The sequence below is a fragment of the Lepidochelys olivacea genome, assembly GCF_965140295.1.
Source record: "Lepidochelys olivacea isolate rLepOli2 genome assembly, chromosome: 5".
NCBI classification, from domain to species: domain Eukaryota; kingdom Metazoa; phylum Chordata; order Testudines; family Cheloniidae; genus Lepidochelys; species Lepidochelys olivacea.
The window spans coordinates 19,627,251-19,641,406 of record NC_140415.1 but is presented as its reverse complement, the minus strand read 5'-3'; the positions used below and the strand labels follow the sequence as shown (position 1 = coordinate 19,641,406).

General features: G+C 37.7%; 1 protein-coding gene across 13 annotated transcripts in view; it reads left to right on the top strand.

Moving 5' to 3' along the window:
• TCF4 (transcription factor 4) overlaps nucleotides 1-14,156 on the top strand; it is a 314,975-nt gene that overhangs the window by 252,807 nt on the left and 48,012 nt on the right. For all 13 annotated transcript variants that reach the window (XM_084629483.1, XM_084629487.1, XM_084629488.1 and 10 more), the window contains 2 exons: nucleotides 8,797-8,902; nucleotides 11,854-11,987. In XM_084629483.1, coding sequence (XP_084485609.1) covers nucleotides 8,797-8,902; nucleotides 11,854-11,987 — 240 coding nt within the window. The remainder of the gene's footprint in view (nucleotides 1-8,796; nucleotides 8,903-11,853; nucleotides 11,988-14,156) is intronic.

Sequence of the window (14,156 nt, the reverse complement as noted above, 5' to 3'; positions counted from 1 at the left end):
CATAAGGAGGCAGTCTTTCCAAAAGACACATAAACCTTTCTACTGATATACCAGGCTCTAGAAGCTCGCCTGATTCCTACTTAGCATTTCTTACCTGATCAGTAATAGCAGAATTTGAATAAGAAACTTTCAAATGTAATAGACTTCATGTGTTAGGTCCCTCACATGAGTCAGTTTAGTGAAAAAAAGAAAACATTTTGAAACATTTAGTTTACCGTTGTAATTATTATTAATAAATTAACTAATAACTAACCTTATAGCTGCTGTAACATATTCTAGAGATATTCATCCCATTCATTTTTGTTTCCTTCATGATAGTGGTCATGTGATCACTAGAGTTCTTCCCCTCTTAAAACCGTCATTCCGTTATCATACATTGAATTCAGGTTGGCTCCCCTCCATCATTTATTGGTCCAGATCTGAAATTTCAGTGCATTTCACTAGTATTAATCTAGAGGTTTTGTTTTTGCTATTTCAAAAAGAATAGGTTATCTCCAGTTGAGGGAATGAATAGATTCATAGGACTGGAAGGGACCTCGAGAGGTCATCTAGTCCAGCACTCATGGCAGGACTAAGTATTATCTCGACCATCCCTGACAGGTGTTTGTCTAACCTGCTCTTAAAAATCTCCAATGATGGAGATTCCACAACCTCCTTAGGCAATTTATTCCAGTGCCCTGACAGTTAGGAAGTTTTTCCTCGTGTCCAACCTAAAACTCTTTTGCTGCTATTTAAGCCCATGGCTTCTTGTCCGATCCTCAGAGATTAAGAAGAACAATTCTTTTTCCTCCTCCTAGTAACAACCTTTTATGTACTTGAAAACTGTTATCGTGTCCCCTCTCAGTCTTCTCTTCTCCAGACTAAACAAACCCAATTTTTTCAATCTTCCCTCAGAGGTCATATTTTCTAGACCTTTAATCGTTTTTGTTGCTCTTCTCTGGACTTTCTTCAATTTGTCCACATCTTTCCTGAACTTTGGCGCCTCAACATCCAACACCCCTTTCTAGACTTACTTCTCAGTTCTTTTCACTAACCTTAAGGCAGTGAGTTTCCCAAAAAAAATAAAGGAGAAAAGAACATTTGGAATTTCAAGGCTGGCTTCCAAAATTTAACATAATGTGATAATTCCTTCATTATGTCACATTACGTAGTGCCTTCTTCAGAACTTTCCCATCATGACATGAAATCATTTTTGAATTCAGAAGGTCACATATGTGAAAATATTTGGATCTATAATGTATTTTCTGTGAAATCAGCAAACCAATTGTACACATCTGCAGTTCCCCAATCACCCTATTCTACTACAAGTTAGGCCTGCTTTACTTTCTACATTTTGGATTGAGTTATTGAGCTGATTTTTGTTTGTCAATACTTTTTCAGTATAATTTATGTGCCTCTTTAAATAATGACATAGAAACGATTGCTATTTGAAAAATTAGCTGGCAAACTTTTATGGATGGATAAATCTGAAAAAATATACCAAGGTTTCTGAGATTTTTAAAAATGATTTTGTGTTGGGGGTATTGGAAGAATGGTTGGGGAGATGCAGGCTACTTAGAATATTCCATATTCACACAAGTTAGTCATCTCCTTCATTCACGTTCTTTCCTGTTGAACATACAGCGTCCCTATGATATAATGAAAAGCAAATCTGTAGCTGTCTTCACCTTCTAGTGTCAGGGAGCATGCGTCTTCGCGCTTAACTAGTATATTGCTGTCAAGTTGAAGGATGAAAAGCAAAGGCTGGAAATTAGCAGTGTTTTAAAGGCCTGACAATATAATGGGTGTTTTGTTTGAGTAAATATTGCCGAATCAGGCTCCCTTTCAGTAAATACAGGATAAAGACATCTCTCTGTAACATCTTGAACCCTGTTAGTTCAGCCAGGCACAGCAAAATCTGGGTTACTTTATATGAATCCAGTGGCTTTCACTTTGTAAAACTGTACAAATCTGTCTGACAACGGTCACTCACACCCATTTTCCCAGTTTCATGACATTAAGCTAGTACTTATTTTGGATATTTTTCCATCACTACATAAAAATCTTTCTGCCCTCCTCTCCTCCTTTCAGTATTTTTGTGTCCTTAACTGGCAAAACCTGACTTTCACATGCAGAAGTTGCCAGCATGGCATTTACTAAAGTTTTACTCATAATTTTTGCACAAACCCTGTGAAAAGTGAAAAATCACCAGTTTCCCATGCTAAGAAAAATGTTTTGACCCAGCTTATTTCTGAACATTGTCCTGGTGAGTTTCCTGTTTCCTTTATTAAAGACTGGTTAATGTTGGGATGTCAGATCTGGAAGAGGAAACATGTCTGTTTCTATTATAACTGTTGGATGAGTGATTTTTCCAAGCAAGTACATACCTAGGATACATGAAAGCTTGAATGTAATTGTGAAGTAGTGTGGAGAAACACTAGCATATGGTTTTCTCTAAATCTGCTTAGAGTGCTTATGTCATGAATTTTGGTTATTTTCAGAATGTTTCCCCAATTGTATCATTCAGAAGGAATTTCCTACACAAAAGGACTCCTTGGACACACACACTGTAATGTTGTCTAAGGTCCAGTGATGTGAGATCTATGGTGGAGATGTTCCAATGCACATTGACTTTCAGTGGGAGTTGAGCACATAACTACAGTTTGTGCCTATTAAAAACATCCTACTTGCAACTAAGAAATCTTTGGTCCTCTGGCAGTATATTCTGGATATCCTTATTTATTTATTTGGTATGGCTCTTTGCACTTACTGTGTAAAATTGTCTGTTTGTCACCAAACAGCATGATGGGTTCCCATGGCAAAGCAATAGATAATTAGTTGTATACAGTCAGGCTGAAATTCAGTTTCATGTAATTCTACTGTCGAAGGGGAGCTTAGTGCAGACTTGAAGGGGAAGCAGAGTCCTGGCCATAGATCTGTATTTATATAGGTCCAACTGCCATGCTACACAGGAATTGTGTCCCCTCCAAAAAGTGGCCATGGAAAGGCTGTAAAGCTCACCCAACACCATGTCAGTGGTTTGGGTAATGAATTTAGTCCCTCAATTCACTCTTTACTTGGGTTTTATTTGTGGACTCAAGAAAGAAATTAAATTCACACTCCATCTGTTAGATGCTTATACCGGTAGGTACCATCCTTAATCCTGGTTTTGGAGTCAACTCCCAAATGGACTTGCAGTAGGACAAACGGAACCAGAAAAAAGGAAAGTTTCACCTGGTCCAAATTTGAAAGAATTGTATGTTTGCACATATTCAGATATGGTCAAGTTGCTCAGGTTGCTGGCAGAGGGCATTTCCGTGATGCACCATCTCAAAAGTAATAGCAGATGTACAGAGTTAGCCACTGCTAACTTAGTGCCAAGACCAAGAAAAATACAGGTGTTCAAATAAAATAGTGGTGGAAGCTGGAGTCCAGGAAGCATAGTAAAGATCAGCTTTAGAAGTAGCTTGAATGTTACTAACAGCACCACAGTGGATCAGGTTAAATTTACTATCAGTTTTAATTGCAATGATTTTCAAAAATGCATAAAAAGTCCACTGGAGCATGACTTATAGTCTACACAGTAATATCTAAACCTGCTTGTTTAATTGAACAGAATTTATTTTTGAATTAAAGAAATTTGAGAATTGGTCTGTGGTTCAGATAAAGGAGGATGTACTACCTGGGTACATATAAATTTGTATATGCTGCAGGTATAAATTATATTGTGTACGTACATGTCTGTGTATATATGTGTGTATTTCATCTACACATGTGTATCTATAATATACTTACATATTCAGAGTTCATATGCTAATTGTTTTGTTCAGCTACTTATATGCAGGTATCATTGTGTTGGACACAGTATAGTTGGTAAAATTTTCAAAAACAGCTAGGGGCTTGTCTACCCGGTGGGGTAATGTATACTATGGGGTTGCAATTTCTAAAGGGCACCAATGTGTAACTCATTAATTGGTCCATGATGCTCACTGTAGGTTCCCTAGTGTGCGTAAATGTAATGCTCAGGAACCTTCAGTGAGCACCAGCAGGATCTATGTGGACCAATTATTGAGCTACACATTAGTGCCCTTTAGAAATCATATTTTCATAGTGTGCATTACCCCACCATGTAGACAAGCTCTAGGTGAAAATTCTACCCAGAAGTTTCACCCACAAAACCTGAAGTTGTGGGCAAAAGGAACCCATCAGCATAAGCAGTTGGTCAACTTGTGTGCACAAATAGGATTTTGCAGAGGGGTTTTGTGGTTGCAATTTGTGCACCCACATTTAAAAAATTGACATTGTAGTTTTGTGATTTGTCTTGTTAGCAAATGATGAAGAGAAGCACAGACGCAAATTAGTGAATAGGTCAACCAAATGAGTGTGTGTATATATATTCATTTCCCTCAGGAGTGTTTGATAACACATTTACAATGCAGTACTTTTCATATTTATTAAAGAAGACTCATGTGAATCCAAGCCTACACTGAGAGGTGGGTTATTTTTGTTTTTCTTTAATAATCTGTTGCTTTTGCTTTAACTTTTTTTAAATAAGGCTACATCTTTGAAATGTAGTTTGAAATAATTATTGGCATATACAGATGAGCAGATGAGTCAAGACAAGGAGATGTGAGGGGGGAAAAGCTGGAATACACAGTCTATACACGTGCAACATTTTGTTTTAACATATCTTCGTTCTATTTTTAAATACACTAAAAAAAGAGATGTTTATGTCATTTTTATAAAATCCATTTTGTAAACATACATATTGGACCAAATTCAGAGGTGATATGTAAGGTGGTGTATGGTACATGTGGAGAAGTAAGTCCAAGGAAGTCAAGTGAATCCACTTTGAACTTTGGCAGGTGTAAATTACAGTCGAAACTGGTGGATGTGTTAGTTGCGTTTCCTACCACACTCCTCTTGTGCAGTGCTACTCATTTACTCCACTTTACACACTGCCTCTGAATTTGGTGCAGGAACCTTTTTCGCCATTTCATGGCTTTGAGTTCCATGGTATATTTCAAAACTTTCATTAACAGGAAATCTTCAGGTCTTCTATTGCTTAAGGTCCACACAAAACACATCAGATTTACAAGACCATTTGTGTTGGAGGAACTTTCTAAATTCAGGTTCTTGTGCTGGTTTCCTCAGCTCCCAGTTCTATGGTGTTTTGCTTTCCTACTCCATTCGATGCAGTGGCAGCCTTACAGGTCAGATCAGGATTTAGCAAGTTTTACTTTGTTGCTGAACACAAGGGAACCAGTGGCGGTAGGTCAGCAGAGAAGGGGAGGTCATGAGAGGTGCTGGAAAGGGAGGGGAACATAAGAAGAGGAACAGTGAGGTGGGGAAGCTGGGAAGCCAGAACAAGTAAAATAGGGGAAGAAGAGATGTGAAAATATCTGATTGGTGAAGAGGCTTCCACATTAGATTATGTCTCCAGTTAATTCTTCAGGATGCTTCTCCCTGCAAGTTAAGGTACAATAAGTGATATATACAGAATGTTCTAAAATAGAAATGAAATTGTATTTGATTTTACTATAAAAAGTATAAAATACTTCGTCTTGATTTGTTTCTTCCCTGAAAACTGTGCTAACCTCTGGTATAGAGATCTTTGGCTTTAAATGTGGGGCTATTTTCCTAGCAGACTCTAGTCCACCAATTAGGGGGAAAATGGCACCTTTTAATTGCAGCAGATCAATCTTTTATCTCTTACTAGCAGAGATGAAAATAGTCCATTCTTTATAGATTGGTCTGTTGTTTACTTAAATACAAAGGGTTCCATGCTTACTGCTTCTGCAGAGCTACATTGATATCAGTGTCCTCTCCTGAATAGTAACATCACATTAGAGCTACATTCAGTTGGAAGGTCAAGGAGTAACACAAAGAGGACAAGACAGGTCAGGGAGTTACAGGGAGAAAGCTCCTCTTTTTCAAAGGTCAACCTTTTTTCAAAGGCCAGCTTGGGCCAGAGTAGCTAGCTGATAGCTGTTTCGTGGGCTGTGTGAAAGCAGTTAGTGGTCATATTCGAGTTCCTAACGGGCCTACTTGTTCGCAGATTCAGCAGAAAAGCCACAGACTGAATAAGCATGAAACTGAACGGCGAGACTGGTGCTTCCAGATCAGCATTGAAGCATGTTGGAAAGGCAGTGTGAGGAAGAGCGTGCAGTGCCCCTCCCATGTTCAGTGGCTAGATGCGTTTAGACTCCAGAACTGTTCATCCAGCACCTCTCATGAGCACAACATTCACAAAAAGAAAGATTTTTTAAAAACCAGTAGCACCCCCCCATTTTTAAATAAGTAAAGTCAAAGATGTAGGGAAAAGTTGTAGAGCAATGTAACTGGATGGGTGGAGGGAGATAGGCATTGAAGCAGCTATTTCAAACTGTAAAGAACCTTTACATAATATTACTTATATCTTCATCTGTTTCCCATATGTACTGTAATTTAAGAAACCATCCTACTGTTCAACTACACCTGCTTTAAAAAAAGCAACAGAATAATGTAAACGTACTATAAAATGAACACCATTTAAAAACTGAGCATTGATCACCCACAGTAGTTAAATATATCATAGTATTTGTGGGATAATGAAAACTATAGTAAAGATAAATACCACAATGCAGTACACCTCAATTTTAATATCAATCATTCTATGATTCAGTGCTTATTTTTTTAAAATGCAGCTATATAAGCCTTCTCCAATATATGTGTTTTTCAGTCAGTATACCCTGTTTGAAGTTTACATTGTTTGAAGGTGTGAGAAGTCTCTGAAGTGTGTATAAATTGAATGACCAGTAAATTCCCTTCTATGTTATTTCTTCTCTCTGACATTAATATTGTGCGACCATATAGTAGGTATATTGTAGTATGGCATCTGTTATTCGTCCTTCAGATCTGTCTTTAACTTGAAGACAGTCGTTTTAGCATTAAATCTGACATCAAGGACTTCTAAAAATCCCTGTCATCTCTTTATTATCACACTCTAATAGCATCAACGAGATACATTAAGCAGTTCCAAGGGAAATGGGTGTTGGCTATTGCTGACAGGCCTTTGGTCTAGATTTGTTTGTGCTCTTCAGTTTGGAGTCTTATTGGTTCCTTTTGCCTTTACTAGAAGTCTTCAAACAAATATTAGTGTTCTCATTCTCTGACTGGAACTTTGCTTACAGTAAGCTCAATGAAACTACATCAGTAGCATCTGGATGTTAAATGCCTTTCTTTTTTCATGATTCCGCTAGGCGCTGTGTGCCCTGAATTGATGTCAGTAAGAGCTGAGGATCCCCAATACCTTGAAGGATCAGGCTCTAAATTGGGGGGAGGGGGCAAAAACTGACATGCATATAGAACTTATCTTTTAATTTTATTGTATAGTGCACTGTATATCTCACATGAAGACACTACAGGATAGTTTGAAAATGTGTGTAAAAATTTTCAAAAAATCTTTGTGTTTTCACAACGTGTTTGCATGCATCTTATTTAAATACATACATACAGGAAAACTTCTTCTTGCAGAAGTGCTTAGAGCCTGATTCTGCCAACCTTACTCAGGTAGAGTAGTACCTTATACATCACGTATCCTTGTTGAAATCAACCGGACAACTTTCAGAATAAGTTACTCAGCATAAGGGTGGCTCTTAGTTTTCTATTTATTTTGTTGAGAGAAAGCATTTGATTTCTCTTGTAATGTTTGTGAGATGCAGGATGAGCATAGATGGGATTTTTTTCTAACATGGCTTGCAGTTATATTTTATTGGTGGATTTCTCTTTCCCTTCGCTGTGACCTGTGAATGTCAGAGTAGGCTGTCTGCCAATTTTGTGATCTGCTGCCTGCTTCAAAATGGAGGCAGGAAGGTATCCATTTTCATCAAGAAGATGACAGTGCTTCAGTATTCCTGACCATCTGGAGAGAGGAACTTTTTAATCAGAAACAAAAAATTGAGGCTTTAATATACATATATAATATATAAATTTAGCAAAAGAAAACTCAAAGTTAAACCATACCTTATGAGTCCAGACTTTTTTTCTTTTATGTTATTCTGGTTAACATAACAAGAAAATACAAGAACTATTTTTGTAAAACGCTAGTTACAGAACTCTCTGGTGTATTAGTAAAGAAATATAAGTAAATTAGTTTTTTGGCACACTTACTAAGTTTATTGCACACACAAATATAATAAGTACTAAAAAAGAAGGTTTTTTTCCCCCGATGCACACACATGCTGTGTTGGTGGTCTTGTATAGATCCAGGTTTTTAATAGTGCTTTCAAGCTGCTTTGCAAAGACCTAGTAACATGGGAATTTAATATCCCAAGGTATGTTTATAATTTTCAGTGCCCTTGATAGTGCTGTTTTTTAAATTTCATTTTTGCATTTAGGGAACAAAGAGTTTGACTTCTCCACACTGCTTTCATTTTTGTCCTTAAATGTGTGAAAGCTGTATCCTTTCATATAATAAATCAGTATTGTTTCATGTTCTCAATGCTTTCAAGCTCCGTAAGATCCCAGGTCCAACATATGTTAGTTGTACAGTGTATTTACAGCTAGAAACTGTTTGACAAATACCTCACAAATATTCTTGTCTAAGGCTGGAAAATGTCATACCTACATTTCTTTTGAAGCTTAAAATTTATTTTCTTTTCACACAAATACTGAGATTTTTGTATTCCAAAAGAAGTATTGTGTAATGTTAGGAACTGATTTAAACTGAACAAGGTAAGTATTCAGTATTTTATTCCTGCTTCTTTTTTAAAGCGACATGCCTTGAAATATTTCAGTCATTGCTGAAGGAATACTAAATTAATCCTTTTTCCTTAGGTTTATGCCCCATCAGCAAGCACTGCTGACTACAATAGGGATTCACCAGGTTATCCATCCTCAAAACCAGCAGCCAGCACTTTTCCTAGCTCCTTCTTCATGCAAGGTAAGGTGCTACTGTCAAAGAGAAATATATTGTGCATACATTTCATGTATATGACGTATTTATTTATTTATTTATTTATTCATTTATTGACGTATATTAGACACATCATGGAATATCATCCTGTGTGCTGTTACGTTCGTTACCATTAAAATGAAGACCTGTAAGGCATAGACCATTATAGCTGTGAGCATCTTGTTTTGATCCTGTAATGAAATATAATAATAATATAACTTACTAGATTCTTATAATTTGAATTACTTTAGGCTTTCTTTTCAAAGAGTTTGTGTATATGCACATATGTTATACATCTATTAAATGCTCATAATATGCATGGTACTTTGTGAATAAATCTGTCTGTGTATGAGGGAGAAAATTTATAAACTGTATAATATTTAGAGTACACAGCGTAAAGTGTGTATATATAATATATACTCTGTATTATAGCAACTTCTAAATCTGTTTTTAAATTAACTACATAGTGTCTCTCATTTTAAAATGTTAGTTTTTACATGTTCACTATTGTATACTGTATTTCTTGCAATTACTCATAGTTATAACCCACTGAAATAAAGTTTCGGGTAACTTGTTAATTAAAAGTCCTGGAGTGAGTCAATGAAACAATCTATTTAGAAGTGTAGGACCCACATTTTGCCCTACTTAGGCAAAGATCAAAGAGCCTGAGAACCACATTCAGGCCATGATCTTATAAACCAGTGGTTCCCAAACTTGTTCCGCCGCTTGTTCAGGGAAAGCCCCTGGCGGGCCAGGCCAGTTTGTTTACCTACCGCATCCTCAAGTTCGGCCGATCACAGCTCCCAGTGGCCACGGTTCGCTGCTCCAGGCCAATGGGAGCTGCTGGAAGCGGCGCGGGCCGAGGGGCGTACTGGCCGCCACTTCCAGCAGCTCCCATTGGCCTGGAGCAGTGAACCGCAGTCACTGGGGTCCGCGATTGGCCGAACCTGCAGATGCGGCAGGTAAACAAACCAGCCTGGCCTGGCAGGGGCTTTCCCTGCACAAGTGGCAGGACAAGTTTGGGAACCACTGCTGTAAACAAATATGCATCTGTGTAACTCTGATTCCATCTTGCATCTCTTTTAATGTGGCACATGGTCTATACTTCACTTCCATTGAGTGACTAGACTAAGCCACTGTGATCAAAAAGGAGTATTTCATGCTGGTACCTGTAGTTGGTTCATATTACAGATAAGGAACATAAGTAAGGATGTTCATATCTGGGATTTTGGTTTCGTCCGATCACCGGGGTGCTGGAACCATTTGTATAGTGGGAGTGCTGAGAGCCATTGAACCAAACTGTAAACCCTGTAGATAATGGAAACCACTTCAAGCCGGGGGGGAGGCAGCACTCCTCGTTCTGGCACCTATGCCTATCACTATGTCTTACATTTAGTTTTGGGGTCAGGAAGAGAGGTGGATGCCTAGCAGAGTAGCTGTGCGGCAAGCACAGTAGGAAATTGGAGTAGGTGTAGGCCCCTGACAGGCTGAGCTGTTGCCTTAAGAATAGGAAAAGATCATTCATACCATCAGGCTTGGATCTCAGCTATTTATGGAGTCAAAGGTTTGTAGGCTGCTCCACCACATCCGACTGTTAGACGCAGAAAATCACCATATCAGATGCTGCTCTTTCTACTTCCCAAGCTCACTAGTTTCTGTCTTATACCTGTGTGCCCCCAGCAGGGGATTTAAGGCAGCCCCCTCAATCAGTGGTAGTACAGTGGTTCTGTATTACCCCTTGAGATAGAGGCCATTACAAAGGGAGACAGGGAAAGGAGAACGTTATCACAGAGTCCCATTATGTCAGTTCCCTGGGAGATGATTGGTTTATGCCGCAAAGACCTATGCCCTCTCCCTGTGTTGAACCAGGAAATGAGGGCATAGGCTGAACCTGTGATCTCAAATTTAAATTGTGAAAATTCACAGAACAACCAATTCTGGAAAGTCATATAGAATTTAATAAAGGTGAGACCAAAAGAGTTCTATACAAATTAAACATTTGTAGAAATGAATGGAGAATGCTAACCTTTCTCTAATTTTTTTTAACTATCCTGTTAGAGATTTATATTAGTGATATAAATCTCTTCTAAATTGGGATTCAGAACACCTATGGAAAGGTTATTATGCTTTGTTAAATGTTATGGGACTTTTCCATTAAGAAACAAAAAACCTTGATAATTATAGATTTACTCCCAAGGATCTAGTTAAATGTAAAAAGTGTGGTTAAGTAGGCTAAGGACACCTTTAAGTGCTTGACTTGCTTTAAGGGGTAACTTTTAAAAGTCAGAGATGCAGCCTGTATCTCATGGTATCAGAATGGAGTCACCCAGAAGGCATAGGCATTTTAGGTGCAGAAATACAAAATGGCTTGTGTATTTGCAGAGGAAGTAATACCTCTCTAAGAACCAAAACCTCTTAATGACACACCAAATCACCTATGTGTAGGAAGTGTCGTCATTCAAAGGCTGTTAGACTACCCTTAATTCAGATTTGAACACTCATAGTTTATTTTATTTTGAAGCTCATATTTTGTCCCAGCTGAAATTTGTAGTAACTTGGGGTATATGTATTTAAGCTTGTGATAAAATGGCAGGAATAAAACTTTAGAGAAACTTTTAGCATCAGTTATGTGACTGACTTGAAATGATTAAAGATGATATTGTTATTCACTGTTGCTCAGTTCAGCTTAATTTTTTATTAAAAGCATGCTTTTATGTTAAATTTGTGTAGCCCTTAGGAGACAGAAAGACAATATACAGCATTCCTTTTATGGCTGCTGTCTTGTAATGTAAGCAATTAACTGACACAGTGATACATTGCATATGCATCAAGCCCCATTAGGACCGTTATTTTAAAGTTTACAAGAAAACAAAACAAAACAATTATATAACCAAGATTTATGGCCTTCAGAGAAGCCACATTTTCTTTCTTTTCTACAGATGGTCATCACAGCAGTGACCCATGGAGCTCCTCCAGTGGGATGAATCAGCCTGGTTATGGAGGAATGTTGGGCAATTCTTCTCATATTCCACAGTCTAGCAGCTACTGCAGCCTGCATCCACATGACCGTTTGGTAAGTTAATCTTCTAATGCACATGTGTACGTGTATAGAGAGAGAGAGAATACATAACGGCATGGTGTGGGACAAAGGTTTTATTGGTACTCATTTGGGGATGACCTGCATAAGTCACTCAGAGCTTTGCCACCTGAGAAGAAAGTGCCCATACCAATCTCATGTCACTAAAATGTTTTTATTGAACCACAATATAATCTCATGCTACATATTTTACAAATATGTATCTCAGAAGCGGTGAATTGTACATTCCTCCATCTGCAAGGCTTGGTACCTTAGTTATCATTGTCCAAACCTCTAAAACTACCTAAATAGTTTTTCTGTGGAAAATATTTCTATTATAAGGTCTTATGTACCTATCAGCACTGGAAGCATATAACTTATATCATTGAAAGTTGGCAGCCAGTCTTCCTAACAGGTAGTATAAAACTCCTGGTTCTATCCCTGAAGAATCATAAGATATCAGAACAATAGTCCAGAACTTTACACTGTCCCTTATACATGATATACCAACATAATTCTGGAGAGGAAGTTGGGGTGGAGGATTAGGAAGAAGGAAGTTGTTTCTCATAGGTTGTTCTTTTAGATTAAGTCTCTGTGGAAATTAATTAGCTCGTGAAATGAGCGTAGATTTATATTCATCACATGGACATCACTACACATGAGATTTGGACACATGTATGCGCATTATTATGTATATTACATTTTCCTCAACCTCCTTTGTATTTCTGAGTTTTTAGATAACTCTGTCTATTCCTTATTTTGCAAAAATATTTTAAAATATTTTAATAAATATTAGTGGAACACCATGCTATTCCTTCATTGCCTTGTCAACACAGAAGCAGTTTGGTAGGACTAATTCAGTCTGTGATATTTGATTAGACTAAAAAAAGAACTGCATAGACATTGTGCACAGCTTTGGGAGTATTCCCCTAACATCATGGCTGAGTTGATGCTGTGCACAAACAACACAATCCTGTCGACTCCCACTGCATTAGAAACACAAGGGAAAGTATACTGGGCAAAGCGAAATGACGAGACTGGTGAAGAGAGATGCTTTTTTCCCCCAAACTTGTAAATTATTTCAGCTACAAATAGAGAAACTTTTTTTCTAATTTTATTTCCGTGTGACCATCTTAGGTTCAACTGAGACACATTATCGGGTTTAGATTCAGCTTTTACTTATCAGAGACTATGAAAAAGGAGCCAAGGGTACAGGAGAAAAGATAGATATTGTTTTTAGGTGAACTAGGCAAAATTTTGGAGGAGTTTGGCTGTCCATAAAACTTACCATAGACTTCTTTTTAGCTACAAAATGGTATACTTCTTATTGTAACTGAATTATCTTTGGGGGGAGGGGAAAACATAGGTTTAAAATACAGGTTTGTGAATTTAGTTTTGTGAACTGAAAAAAGTAGTTCAAGAAGTTCACAAAACATCAAACTTTACAAGGTTAATAAATCCCTAGTTACAACCAATATAAAATAGCAGCTCAGCCATGTCTATTTAATGTTCGTAATGTGGGCACCCAAACAACCCTAACTGTTCCCTGTAGTGAAATAGTGAGAAAAAATATATAAAAAAATTGAATGTGTCTTTCAAAAAATAAGATTAATATGATCTGGGACCATACACTATTTTTTGTTAATCATAAATGTATGGTTCTTGCATTGTGTCATTACACGGCAGAGTTATGGTTGTTTGAGTGCCCTTGTTTCTTTCAAGTTTAACCCTAATTTTAAATCCTTGGTTGATAAGGCATGGCTTTGGGATAGTTACAACATCTTTGTAATGGTCTGTACAGTAAATCAGTGATAGGTACTCTCAACCTTAACACCTTCTAAATGTAGTTTTTATCTGGGAATTACTATTTGGCCTAATTGTCAGAGGTGGTGAGCACCCAGGGCTAGATTCACTATGGAAATTAGGAGTGGTAACACGCAGCCTTGAAAATCACTGCGCCTAGAAAATCACTATGATTCAGAAAACATGGTGCCTAGAAAATCACTGTGATTCAGAAAACATGAATTAGGTTCTCAGGCTCCTTATACAATAAATGGAAGGAGATAGGAACCTCAAAATGGGAGTCACAAAAGCCAGCAGTTTAGATGACACCCCACCTAAGCTAGCCAATGGGAGATACCAAGCAGAGGGTTTCTGTCCTAAGCC